This window comes from Sus scrofa, chromosome 2 (genome assembly GCF_054392235.1).
Source record: "Sus scrofa isolate SSC_HxYL_T2T_F1_AM1 chromosome 2, Sscrofa_HxYL_maternal_Yorkshire_Landrace_v2.0, whole genome shotgun sequence".
Taxonomy (NCBI): Eukaryota; Metazoa; Chordata; class Mammalia; order Artiodactyla; family Suidae; genus Sus; species Sus scrofa.
Window position 1 is genome coordinate 74,206,698 of NC_139384.1, and position 22,124 is coordinate 74,228,821.

The 22,124-nt window shown below is 40.0% G+C and overlaps 1 protein-coding gene across 7 annotated transcripts in view; it reads left to right on the plus strand.

Annotated features, from left to right (window-relative positions):
• Positions 1-22,124, plus strand: part of LOC100518417 (adhesion G protein-coupled receptor E2) — a 66,701-nt gene that overhangs the window by 33,542 nt on the left and 11,035 nt on the right. For 6 of the 7 annotated variants that reach the window (XM_021083675.2, XM_021083673.2, XM_085012611.1 and 3 more), the window contains 4 exons: positions 19,887-19,953; positions 20,227-20,318; positions 21,220-21,388; positions 21,474-21,663. In XM_021083675.2, coding sequence (XP_020939334.2) covers positions 19,887-19,953; positions 20,227-20,318; positions 21,220-21,388; positions 21,474-21,620 — 475 coding nt within the window. In that variant the 3' untranslated portion in view covers positions 21,621-21,663. Of the gene's footprint in view, positions 1-17,041; positions 17,101-19,886; positions 19,954-20,226; positions 20,319-21,219; positions 21,389-21,473; positions 21,664-22,124 lie in introns of all 7 variants that reach the window. The other variant, XR_014837508.1, reaches the window with a different exon arrangement.

Sequence of the window (22,124 nt, forward strand, 5' to 3'; positions counted from 1 at the left end):
CTCTGGTTATTTTCTGTTTGAGTGTTTTATTTTTCATTTTTTGTGAATGCAATGTTTGGTTTTGGCTTGTGGTTGCCCTGTTTTTTAAGTATGCTACCCTCTTCCTATAATTGTGTGTTTTAGCCTGATGGTCCTGTAGGTTCAAACACTTCATTACTATACTAAAATTAAGAAGAGAAACAAACAAACAAACAAACAAAAATGGTCTATTTATTTCCCTACTTCCCTTGCCCAAATTTTATGATTTTTATGACTCTCTTTTTTTTTAATTTTATTTTGTTTGAAACATGTTCATGATTAAATCTGTATGCTGGCTTATTTGAGTGACTGCTCTCTGATTGCGGTTTCTTCAATCCTAATTCTTCCTCTTCTGTTTTTTTTTCTTTTTCCTCCATTTCTTTCCTTTCTTTCTTTTTGATTTAGACAAGCCCTTTCAATATTTCTTTAGCCTGGGTTTTGTATTACTGTATTCTTTTAGATTTTGTTTATTGGAAAACATTTGTATTTCCCCTTCTATTTTAAATGATATTCTTGCTGGATAGAGTATTTTAGGTTGCAGATTTTTTCCTTTTAGCACTTTAAATATCTCTTGCCATTCCCTCCTGGCCTGTGGAGTTTCTGCAGAGAAATCCGCTGATAACTTTATGGGGGTTCCCTTGTAGGTAACATTCTGCTTTTCTCTTGCTGCCTTTAGGATCCTCTCTTTATCACTAACTTTTGCCATTTTTATTATGATGTGTCTTGGTGTGGGTCTATTTGGGTTCAATTTGTTTGGGGCCCTCTGTGCTTCCTGTATCTTGAACTCAGTATCCTTTAGATTTGGGAAGTTGCCATCGATAATTTCTTCAAATATATTTTCCATTCCCTTATCTTTTTCTACTCCTTCTGGAATTCCTATTATGCGTAGATTGGCCCGCTTTATATTATCCCATAGGTCTCTTATATTGCTTTCCAGTTTTTTGATTCGGTTTTCTGTCTGTTGACCGGATTGAGTGATTTCCATTATTCTATCTTCCATATCACTGATTCATTCTTCTGCATTATTAATTCTGGTTTTTACTGCCCCTAGTTCAGTTTGCATCTCTGCAAATGAATGTTCTAGTTTTTCTTGGCTCCTCCTTATATGTTCTAGTTCCTTTCTGAGGGTATCTGCATTACTGTTCATATCTTCTCTGAATTCCTTCAGTATTTTCACTATTTCTCTTTTGAACTCCAGGTCTGTCAGACTGCAGAGATCTGTTTCATTGTTGACTGCTTTAGGTGAGTTTTCCTGTTGGTTTAACTGGGGGTGGTTTCTCAGCTTCTTCATCTTGCTTGTTGTTTTCTTTTTCCTGGTGAGTTGTACTCCCCATGGCCGGGCGGTGTTTGCCTTGGCACTACTGTGGAATGTTTCCTGAGGGCTGACATTGTTGGTCAGTCTTCTTTGAGGCAGCATGGCTTTTTCAGAGGGTGGGCGGGGCTGACAGAGTGTCTCTGAAGCAAAGGACACCTTCCTGAGGGCAGACAGGACTGGGAGGTCTGCACCGCAATGGAAGCAGATTTCACTCAGCCGGGCAGAGCTTTCTCTGGTGTTTTGGGACTGTGGGGCTCTTTCAGGGTGCTGGCAGTGCTGGGCAGCTGTTCCATGGGAGTGCAACACCCCCTAAGGCCTTGGGAAGCTATCTGGGTTGCTGAGAACCCACAAGGTTCTTCCCCAGGGCAGCCTGACTCAGAAGGACTGCCTGAGAATGTAGGAAGATTTTTCATGGCCCAGCCGAGCTTACTCTAGCTTTTCTGGGCTGTGGGGGCTCTTTCAGGGGACTGGCAGTGCTGGGCAGCTGTTCCACAGGAGTGCAGCACCCCCCACCCCAGGACTGGAGCAGCTAGCTGGGCCGCTGCGAACCCAAGAGGCTCTTCCCCAGGGCAGCCTGACTTGGAAGGACTGCCTGAGAATGTAGGCAGATTTTTCATGGCCTGGCCAAGCTTGTTCTATCTTTTCTAAGCTTCAGGCCTTTTCCCAGGGGCTGGTAGTGTTTGGTGCTGCTCCGTGGGGGTGGATGTAGCCCTTCCAGAGGGCAAGCAGACCAGGGCAGGGAAAGCCCCTGCAGTGGTAGGCTTCTGGCAATTGTTGAGGCCAGCCCTCTGGGATGGCAGGAAGCCCCAGGTCCGGCAGGTGTGTGAGGGGGAGGGGGAGGGGAGATACACTGGAAAGCACAGTTTCTGATAGCTGGCAGGCCAGTGAGCTCACTGTGGTGTGGGGGGTATTCTATGGGGGCCCACCCCTTCTTCTCTCCCCTCCCCAACACTGGCACCTTGTCTCTCCTGCAAATCCAGCTCTTCTCCCAGGTTCCTTCTGATGTGGCTTTCTACTTCCCAGCCCTTAGCATATTGTTCCCTCCCCCACAATGCTCTGCTTTCTAGTCTCCCAGACAGTCTCTGCCTCATCAAAACTGACAGACCGGTTCCTAGCCCCCGCAAGCAGTCTCTGCACTGCCCACCCCAGCCTGTTCCTGGGGACTAACCTCTGGAGCCGAGGTCTCAGTTCCCAGCTCCCATCCGAAGCGTCTCAATTTTTGATGTCTGTGCCAGTACTTCAGATGATCTGTTCAGTTCCTGCTCTGCTTTTCAGAACTCCAACTTACTGCTGCACTCTTCTCTGCATCTGGAGATTCCTCTGATTCAGTTGATCTTTCTGTCAAGTAGGTGACTTTCCTGGGTATGTGATCCCTTTCTCCTCCACAGGTCCCTGTCGGGAGTACCCATCCAATTTGGATTCACTTTCTCTCACTCTCCTCTTTTCTCTTATTTTACCCAGTTATGTCACGAGATTCTTGCTGTTATTGGAGTTTAGGTTCTTCTGTCAGCTATTGATTGCTGTTCTGTGTGAGTTGTTTAACCTGTAGATGTGGGGTTTTTTTGTGTGTGTGTTTCCGGGAGAGGGCGAGTGTGTCCCCCTACTCTTCGGCCATCTTGCCTCCATCTCCCTTTTCGTTTTGTATAGATTTTGCTGTCCTAATCTTTTACACGAATAATAGTGTCATAGCATCTCTTGCTTCTGATGTCTGCCCCCCTTGTGGCTGAAGTTAGTACAGGGGCTTGCTTCAGACTTCCTGATTGGAGGGGCTAGTGCCTTGCCCTGGTAAGTGAAGCTGATTCTTATCCCTCTGGTGGGTAGGGCTTTGTCTCTGGGTGTTATTAGAGGCAGCCGTGTGCCTGGGGGGTCTTTAGGCAGCCTGTTTGCTGATGGTTGGGGCTCTGTTCCCACATAGTTTATTGTTTGGCATGGGGCTTCTCAGCCCGGATGGGGGGGGCCATATTTTTACAAAATGGTCACCTCTAGAAGATCTTACGCTGATGATTATTCCTAAGACCTTTGCTTCCAAAGTCCTTCCCCCATCTCGAGCCACACTCACCCCCTGTTTTCCCAAGATATACTCCAAGAACTTCAGGCTGGCAGTCCTGTGGAGCTCCTGCACACAAACTTTGCTGGCCTTCAACACCAAATGTCACAGGGGCTCCCCCTCCCCATGCCAGATCCCCAGGCATGGGAACCAGATATGGCGCTCAGAACTCTCACTCCCATAGGTAAGCCTCTGTGATATAGTTACTTTCCTGTCTGTGGGCCATCCACCCAGCAGGTATGGGTTGCTTATATCACATAATCACCCCTCCTAACATCTTGATGTGGCCTCCTCATGTCTTCTGGAGTAGGATATCTTTTTTGACAGTTTTCAGTCTATTTTCTTGAAGGTTGTTCAGCAGTTGGTTCTAATTTTGCTGCTTTTATGAAAGAAGGTGAGCTTCAATCCTTCTACTCTGCTATCTTAATCCCATCTCCAAAAGGGAGTCAACAGTTTTGAGCAGTTATCTTTTAAAACAGGAGAAGGAAAGGGTTACAAACTAAAATGTGTTTAGAATATTTTTCACAATACCTATATAGTTTCCTATACTGGTACTCTTTATTTTTTGTGTGTGTGGATTCATGTTACTATCTAGTGTCCTTTCATATTGGCCTGAAGGACTCATTTAATATTTCTGGTAGGATAGTTATGGTAGCAAAAATAATTTTTTTGTTTATCTTGAAATAGCTTAATTTCTTCATTTTCAAGGAGAATTTAGCTTTATATGAAAGCCTTGGTTGACTACCTTTTTTTTTTTTTTTTTGACTCTCTTACTATATTATTTCACTGCCTTCTGATCTTTGATTTCAGGCAAGAAGTCATTTCTTAATCTTTTTTTTTCATCTTTTTGCCTTTTCTAGGGCTGTTCCTGTGGCATATGGAGGTTCCCAGGCTAGGGGTCTAATTGGAGCTATAGCCACTGGCCTATGCCAGAGCCACAGCAATGTGGGATCCAAGCTGTGTCTGTGACCTACACCAGAGCTCATGGCAATGCCAGATCCTTCATCCACTGAGCAAGGCCAGGGATCAAACCCACAACCTCATGGCTCCTAGTCAGATTCGTTAACCACTGAGCCACGATGGGAATACCCAGTCATTTCTTAATCTTATTGAGGAGCTCTTATTCATGAAAAATCAGTTTTCTCTTATCACTCTCAAGACTTTGACTTTTGTCAGTAGGTCTATAGTGTGTTCAGGTGTGGCTCTCTATGAGTTTTTTCCATTGGTAGTTCATGGAGCTTATTTGATGTGTAGATTAATATTTTTCTTCAAATTTAGGAATATTGAAGCTATTCATTATTTAAGTATTTTCTGCCCTTTTATTTTTATCTTCTTCTGGGACTCCAATTTTGTATATGTTGGTACACTTGGTCCTGTGCCACAGGTCTTCGAAGTTCTGTTCACTTCTCTTCATTCTTTTTTCTTTCTCTTCTTGAGATGTATAATCTCTGTTACCCTATACTCAAATTTATTGGTTCTTTCTTTATTTGGCTCAGATCAGTTCTTGAGCCCCTCTGGTGAATTTTAAATTTCAGTTATTATACCTTTCGACATGAGAATTTCTTTTTTTAATTTAATTTTTAAAATTATTTCCCCAATATAATTTTTTTTCCATGTGGCTGTCCAGTTTTCCGAGCATCACTTATTGAATAAGCTGTACTTTCTCCATTGTATATCCTTGCCTCCTTTGTCATAGATGAGTTGTCTGTAGGTGAGTGGGTTTAATTCTGGGCTTTCTATCCTGTTCCACTGATCTATATTTCTGTCTTTGTACCAGTACCTTATGGTAGTGAGGACTGTTGCTTTGTGGTATAGTCTGAAGTCCAGGAGCCTGATTCCTCCAGCTCCTTTTTTCTTTTTCAGGATGTCTTTTGCTCTTCTGGGTCTTTTGTGCTTCCAAGCAAACTTTAAAATATTTTGTTGGAGTTCTGTGAAAAATATCCTTGGTAATTTGATAGGGATTGCATTGAATCTGTAGATTGCCTTAGGTAGTATAGTCATTTTGATAATATTGACTCTTCCAATCCAAGAGCATGGTATGTCTTTCCATCTAGTTGTGTCATCTTTGATTTCTTTCATCAGTGTCTTAGAGGTTTCAGAGTACAGGTCTTTTGTCTCTTTAGGTAGGTTTACTCCTAGGTATTTTATTCTTTTGGATGCGATGGTAAATGGGATTGCTTCCCTAATTTCTTTTTCTGCTTTTTCATTGTTAGTATATAGAAGCTCAGGCGCAGTTGATTTCTGTGTATTAATTTTGTATCCTGAGACTTTGCCAAATTCATGGATGAGCTCTAACAGTTTTCTGGTAGAGTCTTTAGGATTCTCTAGGTATAGGATCATGGCATCTGCAAATAGTGATAGTTTTGCTTCTTCCTTTCCAATTTGGATTCCTTTTATTTCTTTTACTTCTCTGATTGCCATGGCTAGGACTTCCAAAACTATGTTGAATAGTAGTGGCGAGAGCAGACATCCTTGTCTTGTTCCTCATCTCAGTGGGAATTCTTTCAGCTTTTCATCATTGAGAATGATGTTAGATCTGGGTTTGTCATATATGGCCTTTATGATGTTGAGGTATGTTTCCTCTATGCCCATTTTCTGAAGGGTTTTTATCAGAAATGGGTGTTGGATTTGTCAAAGGCTTTTTCTGCATCTATTGAGAGGATCATATGGTTTTTATTCTTCAGTTTGTTAATGTGGTGTATCACAATGATGGATTTGTGGATATTGAAGAACCCTTGCATCCCTGGAATAAATCCCACTTGATCATGATGTACAATCCTTTTAGTGTATTGTTGGATGTGGTTTGCTAGTATTTTGTGGAGGATTTTTGCATCAATATTCATCAGTGATATTGGCCTGTAGTTTTCTTTTTTTGTGTGTGGTATCTTTGGTTTTGGTACCAGGGTGATGGTGGCCTCATAGAATGAGTTTGGGGGCATCCATTCTTCTGAAATTTTTTGAAATAGTTTCAGAAGGAGAGGTGTTAGCTCTTCTCTAAATGTTTGATAGAACTTGCCTGTGAAGCCATCTGGTCCTGGACTTTTGTTTGTTGGAAGTTTTTAAATCCCAGTTTCAATTTCAGTTCTTGTGATGGGTCCATTCATCTTTTCTCTTTCATCTTGGTTTAGTCTTGGAAGATTGTACTTTTCTAGGAATTTGTTCATTTCTTCTAGGTTTTCCATTTTATTGGCATATACTTGCATATAGTAGTCTCATGATCCTTTGTATTTCTGTGGTATCCATTGTTAGTTCTCCTTTTTCATTTCTAATTTTATTCATTTGAGTCCTCTCTCTTTTTTTCTCAATAAGTCTGGCTAAGGGTTTCTCAATTTTGTTGATCTTTTCAAAGAACCAGCTTTTCATTTCATTGATCTTTTCTATGGTTTCCTTCATATCTATTTCATTGATTTCTGCTCTGATCTTTGTGATTCTTTCCTCCTACTAACTTTAGGTCTTGTCTGTTCTCTCTTGAGCTGCTCTAAATGTAAAGTTACTTTTCACTAATTTTTTAGATATAGTATATTTTATTTGGGCCCTCACTTTCTGATTGCACAAAGCTTCAAGGTCAGCCAGAGATAAAAGACTGATGTATTTTTTTTATCCCCAGGTATTTCCTGAGCATGGGCACATTATTGTGCTTCCTTAGATCCCCAGGAAAATTTGAGAGCTTTTCAAAATTTCCTATTTCCTTTAGTATTCACTATTACCTTCTACATTCCAAGAAAAATTCTTGTTGACCTCATCTGAAATCACAGCTTTGGGCAGCTGGTGATAATAACAGTTTGCTTTTGTTTTGGTAATGCCCTAGGTGTAAGCATTTTGTTTCCCACTGAGATCATCTCTCAGTCAAATCAAATAGCCACCAAACTTGAAGAATAAGGAGTTCCCAGAGAGCTAAAGGATCAGAAAAAATATTAACTATGCTCTAAGGGTGATGATGATGGTGCTTTTAATGGAGATTCAAAAATATATCTCTTTGTTCTCTGCAGTGCTATCAACTTTTGGTTGTTCCACCACTAAGCTTGTTCTGTGGCTTTGGGTAATTGCCAAGATTTTGAAATGTTTGGTTTTAGTTGTTTTGCTTAGATTTTTGTTGTGTTCATAGGAGAGCAAGTTTACCAAGGTCCTCACTCCTTCATTCAGGAAATCAGTCTCCCAGGATGTGTACTCTTATCTACAACATGCTGCTAAAGTTTATGTTCACCTGCATCATCTGTGCTCTTCCCAGGTGTCCTTTGACACTTCTGTACTTTCTTGCTTACATTTTTTTCAATGTACTGCATTGTCCTGACATGCCTTGCCTTGCTCTTTATTTTACTCTAATGTTAAAACAAGAGTGAATACTGTCACTGTCTATCCATAAACCTTGAGCATTAGACTAAAAATGTCTCTGCCTTGGTTATACTTGTTACTCAATAAGGGAACTTATGTTTTTCACTGCTGGTAAAATTAAATTAAATAACTCAACAAGACAAATAACCCCCCCAAAAATAGATTGGAATAGACTTTTCTCCAGAGATGGTTAAATAACCAAAAAACACATGATGCTCAGCATCAATAGTAATTGAGAAAATGAAAATCAAGAACCACAAAATGAGATGTCATTTAATACCTATTTGATAAAGTGATTAAAATGAGAAAGGACTGACAATAAAAAGTGTTTGTAAGGATGGGGAAAAATTGCTGGTCATAATAAAACTAGTTCAGCCTCCTGTAAAAAGTTTCTCAAAAGGTTTAATATGTAGCTACCATGTGACTCAGAAATTCCACTCCTTAGGTATATGTTCTAAGCATATGAAAACATATGTTCACACAAAAACTTGTATATGAATGGCTATAGCAACATTATTCAAAAGAGCCAAAAATTGGAAACGAACAAAATTCAGCATTCCAATATACAATGGATTATTATACAACCATTAAAAGGGATGAAGAGATTTTTCAGCCATAAAAACATGCTACTGTGTGGATTAATCTTGAAAACACAATGTCAAGTGAAAGCATCTAGTCATAGAAGATAACATATTGTATGATTCTATTTATGTGAAATGTCCAAAATAGGCAAATCCATAGAGACAGAATGTAGGTTACATGCACCCCAATGTTCATTGCAAAAATATTTACAATAGCCAAGGCATGGAATCAACCTAAATGTCCATTGACAGATGAGTTAATGAAGAACATGTGGTATATATACATTATGGAATATTACTTGGCCATAAAAATGAAGAAATATGTCATTTTCAGCAGCATAGATAGACCTAGATATTATCATACTAAGTGAAGTAAGTCAAAGGCAAATGTTGTATGATATCACTAATATGTGGAATGTTAAAAAAAGATACAATGAACTAAGTTCATTATTATTATTTAACTAATTATTTAACTAATACGTTTAAATTTATAAAACATAAACAAACTCACAGATTTTGAAGACACACTTATGGTTACCAAAGTGGAAAGTTGAGGGGGATAAATTAGGTTTGGGACTAACATACGTATTACTGTATATATAACAGATAATCAACAAGGACATTCTGTATAGCACAAAGAATGCTACTCAATATTCTATAATAACCTATCTAGTAAAATAATTTGAAAAAAATTAGATATATGTATATGTGTAACTGAATCATTTTCGTATACACCTGAAACTAAGACAACATTGTAAATCAACTATACTCCAGTATAAAATGAAAAGTAAATTAAAAAAGAAAGCAGACTACTGGTACCTTGGGGCTAGAGTTGGGGTTGGGGGTATGTAAAAGTGGGAGTGAGGAGTGACTGCAAATTTGAATGAAGTATCTTTTTTAGGAGTTGAAAATGTTCTAAAGTTAGAATATGGTGATGGGTGCACAACACTGAATATTCTAAAGATCACTGAACTGTACAGTTTTTAAAATGATTTTTTTCCCATTATAGTTGGTTTACAGTGTTCTATCAATTTCTACTGTAATGTGACCCAGTCATGTATAGTATTCATTCTTTTTAAAATTTTTTTAATTTTTTAAAAAATTTGTTTCCCCCAATACAATTTTTTTCCTACTGTACAGCATGGTGACCCAGTTACACATACATGTATACATTCTTTTTTCTCACATTATCATGCTCCATCAAAGTGACTAGACATAGTTCCCAGTGCTACACAGCAGGATCTCATTGCTAATCCATTCCAAAAGAATAGTCTGCATCTATTAACCCCAAGGTCCCAATCCATCCCACTCACTCCACCTCCCCCTTGCAACCACAAGTCTATTCTCCAAGTCCATGACTTTCTTTTCTCTGAAAAGTTTCACTTGTGCCATGTATTAGATTCCAGATACAAGTGATATCATATGTTATTTGTCTTTCTCTTTCTGACTTACTTCACTCACTATTCCATCCATGTTGCTGCCCAGTGGCATTATTTTGTTCTTTTTTATGGCTGAGTAGTATTCCATGGTGTATATATACCACACCTTCCTAATCCAATCATCTGTCGATGGACATTTGGGTTGTTTCCACGTCTTGGCTATTGTGAATAGTGCTGCAATGAACATGCAGGTGCATGTGTCTTTTTTAAGGAGAGTTTTGTCCAGATATATGCCCAAGAGTGGGGTTTTGCTGGGTCATATGGTAGTTCTATATATACATTTCTAAGGTACCTCCATACTGTTCTCCATAGTGGCTGTACCAGCTTACATTCCCACCATCATTGCAGGAGGGTTCCCATTTCTCCACACCCCTGCCAGCATTTGTTATTTGTGTACTTTTGAATGATGGCCATTGTGACTGGTATGAGGTGGTACCTCATGGTGGTTTTGATTTGTATTTCTCTAATAATCAGTGATGCTGAGCATTTTTTCATGTGCTTGTTGTCCATCCATATATCTTCATTGGAGAGAAGTCTATTCAAGCCTTTTGGCAGTATTTGCATTAGTTTTGTGGGCTTTTTTGCTGTTGAGTTGTATGTTGTGTGTATATTTTAGAGATTAAGCCCTTGTCAGTTGCATCATTTGAAACTATTTTCTCTATTCTGTAGGTTTTCTTTCTTTTTTTTTTAAGGTTTCCTTTGGTGTTCAAAAGCTTGTCAGTTTGATTAGGTCCCATTGGTTTATTTATTTATGTATTTATTTTTAATTTTTTTTGTCTTTTGTCCTTTTTTAGGGCTTCACCCACAGTATATGGAGGTTCCCAGGCTAGGGGTCTAATTGGAGCTGTAGCTGCTGGTCTACACCAGAGCCACAACACCACCAGATCCAAGCCATGTCTGCAAACCTACACCACAGTTCACGACAATTCCAGATCCTCAACACACTGAATGAGGCCAGGGATTGAACATGCAACCTCATGGTTCCTAGTCTGATTTGTTTCTGCTGTGCCATGATGGGGACTCCCCCATTGGTTTACTTTTGCTTTTATTTCTGTTGTCTTGGGAGACTGACCTAAGAAAATATTCATAAGGTTGATGTCAGAGAATGTTTTGCTTATAGTCTCTTCTAGGAGTTTTAAGGTGTCTTGTCTTACATTTAAGTCTTTCAGCCATTTTGAATTTACTTTTGTTCATTGTGTGAGGGTGTGTTCCAGTTTCACTGATTTACATGTTGCTGTCCAGTTTTCCCAGCACCTCTTGCTGAAAAGACTTTTTCCCATTTTATATTCTTGCCTCCTTTGTGGAAGATTAATTGACCATAAGTGTCTGGGTTTATTTCTGGGTTCTCTATTCTGTTCAGTTGGTCTATATGTCTGTTTTGGTACCTGCACCACACTGTCTTGATTACTGTAGCTTTGTACTATCACCTGAAGTCTGAGTGTTATGCCACTTGCTTTATTTTTGTTCTTCAGTCTTGCTTTGGAAATTCTGGGTCTTTTATGGTTCCAGATAAAATTTTGGATTGTTTTTTCTAGTTCTGTGAAAAATGTCATGGGTAATGTGATAGGGGTTGCATTGAATTTGTGTATTGCTTTGGGTAGTATGGCCATTTTTATGATATTATTTTTTCCAACCCAGGAGCATGGAATACCTTTCCATTTATTTGAATCCTCTTTAATTTCCTTGATTAGTATTTTATAGTTCTCAATATATAAGTCTTTCACCGGCTTGGTCAGGTTTATTCCTCAGTATTTAATTTTGTGGGTGTGATTTTAAAAGTTACTGTATATTTGAGTCCAGATTAAGATGGTGGAATAGAAGGACTGGAGCTCAACTTCTCTCCTAAAAACAACAAAATTCACAACTACAGGCTGAGCAATCTCCACCCAAATGGACTGGAAATCTTAAAAAAGATACCCTACTCCAGAAGAAAAAGAGGAGGCCACATCAAGAGGTAGGAGGGGCGATTTCATGATATAAACAACCCCATACCTCCCGGGTGGGAAGCTCCACAGACTGAAAACTAACTGGTTCACAGAGACTCACCTACAGGAGTGAGAGTTGTGAGCCCCACATCAAACCCTCACGTGCAGGGATCCGACACTGGGAGAAAGAGCCCCTGAAGCATCATACATTGAAGCCCAGTGGGGCTTGTGTGCAGGAGCTCCACAGGACTGGGGGAAACAGAGACCCCATTCTTAAAAGGCACAAATGAACTGTCACCTGCACTGGGTCCCAGGGAAATGCAAAGTCTCCAAGGAAATCTGGGTCAAACCTGACTGCAGTTCTTCCTGGGAAAACAGGGGGGGGGACTTCCTGGGAAAACAGGGGGGAATGTGGCTTGTTGTGAGGGAAGGACATTGAAGGCAAAGCTCTTGGGACTATTCAGCAGCTGCCTTTCTCTGTAGGTGGCCATTTTGGGAAAATCTGGCCCCACCAATCAGTCAGTCAGCACTGAGAAGCCCCAGGGCAAACAACATACCAGGTGGGATCACAGCCCTGCCTCTTAGTAAACAGGCTACCTAAAGACTCCTCAGGCACACAGCTGCCTCTAATCCCATCCAGAGACAAAGCCCCACCCACCAGAGGGATTAGAATCAGCTCCACCTACCAGGGGACAAGCATCAGCCCCTCTCATTGGGAAGCCTACAGCAAGCCCCCAATACTGACTTCAGCCACATGGGGGGCAGACATCAGAAGTAAGAGAGGCTACAACTCTATTATCTGTACAAAGGTCACCACGCCAAAAACCTATAATAATGAAAAGACAGAGAACTATAACTCAGATGAGGGAGAAAGGAAAAACCCAAGAAAATCAGCTAAGCCATGAGGAGATTCTCAGCCTCCAGGAAAAAGACTTTAGATTGTGGATGCTGAAGATGATGCAAGACATTGGAAATAAACTGGAGGCAAAGATGGATAACTCACAGGAAACATTGACCAAAGAGATACATGACATAAACAAGAAGAGATGCAAAATATAATAACTGAAGTAAAAAATTCACTAGAAGCAGCTAACAGCAGAATATAGGAGGCAGAAGAAAGAATAAATGAGGTGGAGGACAGATTAGTGGAAATTATGGATGCAGACCAGAAAAGAGAAAAAAGATTGAAAACAAATGCAGAGTCTCAGAGAACTCTGGGACAATGTGAAACACACCAACATCCGTATTATAGGGGTGCCAGAAGGAAAAGAGAGAGAGAAGCAGACAGAAAAAATATCCCAAGAGATAACAGCTGAAAAATTCCCTAGCACGAAACCACTCACTCAAATCTAGGAAGCACAATGAGTACCATATAAAATAAGCCCAAGGAGGAATACACCAAGGCACAAATTAATCAAACTGACCAGAATTAAAGACAAAGAGAAAATCTTGAAACCAGCTAGGGAAAAGAAACACATAACATACAAGGGAACCCCGATAAGGCTATCTGGAAAATTTTTCAGCAGAAACTCTGCAGGCCAGAAGGGAGTGGCATGATATACTCAATGTGATGAAAGGAAAAAACCTCTAACCAAGATTACTTTACCCAGCAAGGTTCTCATTCAGATTTGAAGGAGAAAGCAAAACCTTCACAGATAAGCAAAAGCTGAGAGAATTCAGCAATACTAAACTAGCCTTACAACAAATCCTAAAGGAACTTCTCTAGGCGGAAAAGAAAACACAGCAACAGGCAACAACAATTCCGCAAATGACAAGGCTCACCAGTAAAGGTATATATACAGTAAACATACGAAATCATCCATGCCCAATTACACCACCAAAATCAGAAATCATGAGAAGAGGAGGGTACAAATTCAGGACCCTGCAGATGAACTTGACAGTAAGAGAACAACTTAAAACAATCTCATATACATATAGAATCTTATATCAAAACTTTAGAATAACTGCAAACCAAAAATCTACAATTGATACACAAACAAGGAATCTTTGGAGAAGAAATATATCTCATAGTAAATAAGTGCATAATCTACCATGAAGGGGGTCATTTGACATCATTCTTGGAATGCTGAAGTCTCCTTAGATCTGATTCTGATTTCCTCTCCATCAAAGAATTTATGATAATTATAATTAAATAATGCAACTGTACAATTAAAAAAAGTTATTGTATTTTTGTGTTCCATTTCTAATATTTCATTGGCTGTGTACAGAAATGCAACCAATTTCTGAATGTTAATCTCGTTTCCTGCTACTTTGATGAATTTATTGATCAGTTTGAGTAGTTTTTGTTTTGAGTCCTTAGGGTTTTCTGTAATATTATCATGTCATCTGCATACAGTAAAAATTTTACCTCTTCTTTTTCAATTTGGATATGTTTATTTCTTTTTTTTGCTTGATTGCTGTGGCTACGACTTCCAATACTATGTTGAATAAAAGTGGTGAGTGTGGGCATTCTTGTCTTGTTCCAGCTTTTAGCAGGAAGTCTTTCAGCTTTTCTCCATTAAGTATTATATTTGTTGTGGGTTGGTCATAAATGGTTTATATGGTATTAAATTATGTTCCTTCTATACCCACTTTGATCAGAGTTTTTATCATAAATGGTTGTTCAATTTTGTTAAATGCTTTTTTCTGCATCTATTGGCATGATCATGTGTTTTTTGACTTTCCTTTTGTTAAAGTGGTATATGACATCCATTGATTTGCATATGTTGAACCATCTTTGTGAACCTGGGGTAAATTCCACTTGGTTGTGGTGTGGTGTATGAACTTTTTAATATGTGTTGGATTCGTTCAGCTAAAATTTTGATGAGAACTTTTGCATCTGTATTCATCAAAGTTATTGGCCTATACTTTTTTTCACACTATCTTTGTCTATTTTGGTTTTAGGGTGATGGTGGCTTCATAGAATGTCTCTGGGTGTGTTCCTTCTTCTCCAACCATTTGAAAAATTTTGAGAAGACTGGGTATAAGTTCTTCGTATGGTAGAATTTGCCTGTGAAGCCATCTGGTCCTGGACTTTTGTTTGGAGGGAGTGTTTTTTATTACATAACTCATTTTCATTGCTAGTGATCAGTCTGTTCAACTGATCTATTTCTTCTTGATTCAGTTTTGGTGGCCTGTAAGTCCCTAGAAAGTTGTCCATTTCTTCTGTGTTGTCAAATTTCTTGGCATATACTTGTTCATAGTAGTCTTATTTTTTTTTTTTTGTATTTTTGCACTATTTGTTGAGATTTCTCCTTTTTCATTTCCTTTTTGTTTATTTGGATTTTTTTCCCTCTTCTTCTTGGTGAGTCTGGTCAGAGGTTTGTCAATTTACCCTTTCAAAAAACCAGCTCATGGTTTTATTGATTTTTTCTATTGTGTTTTGAATTTCTATTTTAATGATTTCCTCTCTGATCTTTATGATTTTCTTCCTTCTGCTGACTTCAGGTTTTGTTTGTTCTTCTTTTTATTTAAAAAAATTTAAAAGATTATCTATCATTTGTCTTTTTAGGGCCACATTCACAGCTTTTGGAGTTTCCACGCTAGGCATTGAATTGGAGCTCTAACCACTGGCCTATACCAAAGCTGCAGCAATGCCAGATATGATCTGTGTCTGTGACCTACAACACAGCTCACCGCAATGCTGGATCCTTAATCCACTGAGTGAGGCCAGTTATTGAACCTGCATCCTCATGGATATTTGTCAGATTTATTTCTGCTGAGCCATGACGGGAACTCCTGTTATTTTTCTAATTCATTTAGATGGTGGGTAATTGTCAATTTGAGAATTTTCCTCTTTTTTGAGAAAGGCCTGTATTTCTCTGAATTTCCCACTAAGAAGTGCCTTTGCCTGTGTCTTCATTATCGTTTGTCTTGAGGTATTTCTTAATTTCCTTTTTGATTTCCTCATTGACCCATTGGTTTTTCATAGCATGTTTATTTTCCATGTAGTCAGTTTTTTCTCATTTCTTTTCCTGTGGATGATTTCTAGTTCATGCCACTGTTGTCAGAGAAGATACTTGAAATGATTTCCATACTCTTAAATTTGTTGAGGTTAATTTTGTGTGCCAGTATGTGGTCATTCCTTGAGAATTTTCCATGTACACTTGAAATGAATGTATGTTCTTTTTTTTTTTTTGGTATAGTGTCCCGAAAATGTCAATGAAGTCTTACTCTACTATTGTGTCATGTAGAATCTGTGTTGCCTTATTAATTTTCTGTCTAGAGGATCTGTCCATTGATGGGAGTAGGGTTTTAAAGTCTCTTACTATTATTGTGTTCCATCAATTTCTCCTTTTATGTCTGTTATTATTTCTTGCATGTACTTGGGTGTTCCTATATCAGGAGCATATATATATTGAAAATTATAATATCCTCTTCTTGAATGGATACTTTCATCATGAAATAGTGTCCTTTTTTGTCTTTCTTTATGAGCTTCATTTTAAAGTCTATTTTGTCTGATATGAGCATTGTAACTCCTGTTTTCTTGTCTTTTCCATTCTCATGAAATATCTTTTACCATCCCCTCACTTTCAATTTGTATGTTCCCTTTGCCTTAATATGAATCTCTTGTAGATAGCATACTGTAGGCTCTTGCTTTTTTATCCAATCTGCCACTCTATGTCTTTTGATTGGAGCATTTGGTTCATTGACATTTGTTGCGAGACATGTTTTTATAATATTTTCTTAGCCTCTTTGCTGAAAACTCCATCTTATCCCCCCTTACTTTGTCCCATCTTCCTGCTTGGGAAACAGTCACAGTGATGGTAAATGACTTGAGGATTCTCTGAAATGCTATGCATAGATAGCTAACTCAAATGCTAATGATTCTTAAATGCCTAAAATTTAGAGTAAAGGTTTAACCATCTACCAGCTAAGTGACTTTTAAAATAATAAAAGACATTTAAAATAATAAAAAACCCCTATATCCTGCACCTACAACCCCCTTTCCGCTTGATGTCATCCTCAAGAGCACAATAAAAGCAGTGTGGTTTCTTGAGGCAGGGCTCTTGGTCCCTGAGACCTTGAGTCCCCCGGTTCCCACCTTTACTTAAGATAAATGTCTCTTGTGTATTGTTTTTTTTTTTGTTTTTTTGGTTTTTTTTTGTCTTTTTGCTATTTCTTGGGCCGCTCCCGTGGCATATGGAGGTTCCCAGGCTAGGGGACGAATCAGAGCTGTAGCCACCGGCCTACACCAGAGCCACAGCAATGTGGGATCTGAGCCGCATCTGCAACCTACACCACAGCTCACGGCAACGCCGGATCATTAACCCACTGAGCAAGGGCAGGGACGGAACCCGCAACCTCATGGTTCCTAGTTGGATTCGTTAACCACAACGGGAACTCCTCTGTGTCTTGTTTTATGTTAACTTTTTTTCCTTAAGGTCCATAGCACCTGTTCTTCAGCCCCATCCTGCTGAGCTGGTCTTGGCAGACATTTAAGGTAATTATTGATAAGTATGTATTTATTGCCATTTTAAGCCTTGTTTTCCAGTTCAGTCTATGTTTCTCCTTTTGTTCCTTTCTCTCTTGGTTGTATGATTTCCCTTGTGTCCTTTTCTTTTTAGTTTTTGTGAATGTAATGTTTGGTTTTGATTTGTGGTTACCCTGTTTTCCAAGTATGTTAACAACTTCCTATATCTGCTTGCTATAGCTTGTTAATCATATAGGCTCTAACACACTATAAAAAAGTCTGGATTTTCTTACTTTCCTTCCCCATATTTTATGATTTTGAAGTCCTTTTTTAACATTTTCATGTTTTTCCTTTCACTGTTTCTTGTGTTTCTTGTCATTTTTACAATAGCTTTTTTTTCCCTTTTACATCTGTATATTGGCTTATATAAGTGACTGCTTTCCAATCGGGATTTTCTACATCTTGTTTCTTCTTGCTTCTTTTTCATTTAGAGAAGCCCTTTCTGTTTTTATTTTAGAATTGGTTTAGTATTTCTGTACTCCTTTAGCTTTTGTTTGTTGGAGGAATTTCTTATTTCTCCTATTTTAAATGATATTCTTGCTGGTTAGAGTATTCTAGGCTTCAAATTTTTCCCTTTTAGAACTCTGAATATATCTTGCCATTTTCTTCTGGCCTGTAGTGTTTCTGTAGAGAAATCAGCTGACAGCCTTATGAGGATTCCCTTATACTTAATGCTTTGTTTTCCTCTTGCTATCTTTAGAATCCTCTCTTTAACTTTTGCCATTTTTATTATAATATCCCCTTGACAGGGTACTGAGTGTGTTTCTAGGGAGAAGGATGCAATGGGAAGGGCTAGTAGTCATTGACTGGTTGTTGGGCTTTTGACAGTAGCAAGGGCCTGGGGGAAGGTGCCACAGGCTGCTCCTAGTTGCATGGCCCTGGGAAGTGGTAATGAGCCTCAGGCAGATTTTGACAGTGTCCAGAGCATTTGGAAGTGGCAGTGATAAGGTGTGTGAATTCCCAGTGGAGTGAGAGCAACAACAGGTGGTGTTCAGTCACAATGCCCTCCTCTGTGGTGCCCTCTGAGCTGACTGGGGTTGCAAGTGGTGCCTGTTCGTGGGCCCCTGGTGGTGGCAGGCCACACCACCCTTGGAGTCAGAGATAACTGCGATAGTTTGCCCCTGCCACCTGTAGATCACAGAAGAATCACCTCATCCCACTTCGTTCATACAGGATGTGTACACAAGCTGCTCCTAGTTGCAGGGTCCTGGGAAGTGAACAGTGGTCAGGAATGTGTGGGTGCTGCCTGGAGTATTTGGCAGTGGCAGCAGCAGGGCAGGTGTGTTTCTAGGGGAGTGAGAGCAACAACAGTGGTGCTCATTTGCAATGTTCTTGTTTTGCTGAGCTGACTGGGGTTGCAGGTGGAGCCTGTTCACAGACCCCTAGTGGTGGTGGACCATGCTTCCTTCTGGTTCTGAGATAACTGCTGTGGTTTGTCCCTGCCACCTGTAGACTCTGCAAGAAGTGCTGTCTCACCAACAGTAGGCTGTGTCAGAGCCTCTCCACCCTCTGAGGTCCTGTGCATGCACAGGGAATGAGATTCCTATGGCTGTCCACCCCTCCTCCTCTCACCCTCCCCAACAATGGTGCCTTGCATTTCCTGCAGGCCTAGACCTCCTCCCAGGTTCCCTTGGCTCTGGCATTCTGCTCCCAGCCAGTGGCACACTGCTACCTAGCCCCTCAGGCTGACTCCACACAGCCAACCCTAGTTCTCTCCCTGGAATCCACCTCCAGAGCCTGAGTTTCAGCACTAAGCGTCTGCCCAAGAGTCTCAGGCTGTGGTGTCTGGGGCAGTGGTGCAGATATTGTTTGGTTCTTGCTTTGCTTTGCCCTCCTCAGTCCACCTGCTTCACTTTTCTCGTGAAACTTTGAGGTCTCTCTGTCTTGGCTGATTTCCCCATCAGTTAGGTGGCTTCCCTGGGTGTGAGCTCCTTTTCTCCTTAAGAGCTCCCTCTCAGGAGTGCTAGTTCTTTCCTGATCCCTTCTCTCTCTTTCTTTGTTCTTTTGTTCTACACAGTTATTTTGAGGGTTTCTTGCCCCTTTTGGAGGTTCAAGTTTTCAGCCAGCATTCATCAGATGTTCTGTGTGAATTGTTCTACATGTGTTTTTTTTTTGATGTGTTTGTGGGAGAAGGTGAGTACAATGTCTTACTCCTCCACCATCTTGATCCTTCTCCCCTAAACTGTACAGTTTTAATGGGTGAATTTCATGGTATGTGAAATATATCTCAATAAAGTAATATATTAATAAAAACTCAGAGCATGGGTTTTGCAGCAGATAAAAAAATTAAACTGAATAGTGTAAGAAAGTCACCTTAAAACCATGTTGGTTCACATGACTCTCAAAACCAAACACATATACAGATTTCTTCCCTCTTTCCACACTGTTTATCACAGCAAAGATCCACTTGTTCATATCTCAGCTGAAATGTTTCCTTTGAATTAGGATGGTTAGAATCTTCTCTAACCATCCTAATCCTTTAGTACCCAAACTAAGCATGACATTCAATTATATATTATCATCACCTCCCATATTTATTTCAACTTCATCATGTATTTAATTGTATGTCTCCTGCTGATTTGAGATTTATGAGATTAAGGCTCTGTTTATTTTCTTGACCACTCTATCTTCAGAGCCAACCACAGAGCCTGACACAGAACAGAGACTCAATATTTTTTTGATGAATGAATGAGTTTACACAATCATTCTAGATTTCTAAGGACCAATGAGTTTTTCACATTCTCTCCCTTGCTTAGCTGCTGGCTCAACTCAGAAAAGGGATTTAAATGGAGTTTCCTTGGACCAGTCTGTTCCATCTTCTTGGTGAGTGATGACATCAAAGCATCATTAATGCTCAGCTGAGGGCTATCAGAAGAGCAGAATTGTAAGTGGGGTGGGGGTGAGGAGGTGATGGGAGCAGGAATGTTCCTGGGTTGGTCTGGGTTTAGTTTGGTTTTCTAAGACTATTCCTATGGTGATAACTACACACTCTAATATATGGTTACTAAACATGGAATTTAAGTGCAGAATTGAGGTTGGATGGATTAGATAAAGGATCAAAATTTTATTCAATAAACATTTTGTGGTTTCCTGAAGGTCAATTTAGCTTTCTTTCTGATGACCCTCTGGATTTTGAAAAGCAAACTCTCTTCCCTCAACAGTGATGTGTCCACCCTCCAGAACACAAGGTAAGATGGAACAGCAGCTGACAAGCCCGCAGAAGTGTGGTCCCAAGAGCAAAGCTGTGAGCCTGGACAGTTCCTGGTGCCCCTTCTTAGAGTCTTCTGAGGGAACCCAGAATAGAACAGATGCAGCTGTCCTTCTATGGAAGCCAGTTCAGATCCAGTGGTGTACAGTGTCCATCTCTAAGCCCAGCTTGTGACTCCCTCAGAAACAATCTTCGGGCTTTTGTCATCAGTCCTATGACAAAAAGATAAAGAACAAATATGTTCCCATGAAGTCCTTAGAAAAATCTGTGACTGCTCCCACAACCCAGCATACTTTCATACTTCACTCTCATTTCAAGCTCCTTGTCACCCTTCTTCCATTCCTCTCCCTGGAAAAAAAAAACTAGCTAACATCAAATCTCCTATGAGGCTTAGGTAGCCCTTTTCTCCAGGGGCCCTTGGACATAAATGATGTGCTTTCTTTCATGTTTTTATAATCTTTTCCAAAATTTGCATGTTGTTGTTTGGTTGTATCAGTCATTTGAATAGGCTGTGAGCTTTATGATAGTAGTAATTTTTCCTTTGTTATTTTTAATACTGAGACCCCAACACAGTACATAATGGACTTAATATTGGTTGAATGAAATTAGGGATCTCCACGGAGAATTATAGTTTTTTTTTTTTCAGCTTATATTATGAAGTGTCACTACCCTCTTCAATCCAAATTAAAGTGCCATCCTGGACGTGAGTGACATTTCTATTGTGGAGAATCATTGACAGTAAATATCAAAGCTAATCACAATTCAGTCTGTAAACTCATTACCAACAGGGGAAGGCAGAAGCATGCATGGGTCAAAGATGAGAATGGCCTTGATTGTGTTGCTCAGGGTGCATCATGAGCCTCCTTTCTCCTCCTACCCAGGATGCTGACATTTAAAGCTACAGCTCAGCTCTTCATCCTGGGATGCACATGGTGTCTGGGAATCCTGCAGGTGGGACCAGCTGCCCACGTCATGGCCTACCTCTTCACCATCATCAACAGCCTGCAGGGCGTCTTCATCTTCCTGGTGTATTGCCTCCTCAGCCAACAGGTACTACTGTCTGACTCCCACTCAGGACTTTCCCCAACCTCACTCCTTTCAGTGAGTTGACCCAGCGTGTGATTTCCCTCTGCAGGTCTGGGAGCAATATGGGAAATGGTTCAAAGGGATCGATATAACCAAATCCAAGTCTGAGAAGTACACACTATCCAGCAAGACCACATCTGATGCCTGCAAATATAGTGCTGCAAGATCCCACATTGCTGACACAGCATGTCACTAACTGATCCACTTGTGCAGCACATGCTTTACCACTGGACAACTAGGTATGCAATAGACGATGTCCTAGGATGGCTCACACTCGGTTTTACTCCTTGACTCATTAACCATTTGCAATGGTCTCAGTTTGTTTGAAAATCTATTCCACTCTCACTGCTTAGGGAACTGTGGTTATCTTTTTTTTTGTTTTGTTTTTTGTCTTTTTAGGGCTGCACCTGCAGCATATGGAGGTTCACAGGCCAAGGGTCGAATTGGAGCTACAGATGCCAGCCTACACCACAGCCACAGCAACACAGGATCAGAACTACATCTGCAACCTACACCACAGCTCACAGTAATGCTGGATCCTTAACCCACTGGGCGAGGCCACAGATCAAACCCACAACCTCATGGTTACTAGTCGGGTTTGTTAACCACTGAGCCATGATGGGAACTCTGAACTGTGTTTATCTTGATTCATATATCCACACCCTATTGAACAGCTGCTATGTGCCATGCATTGTTAACT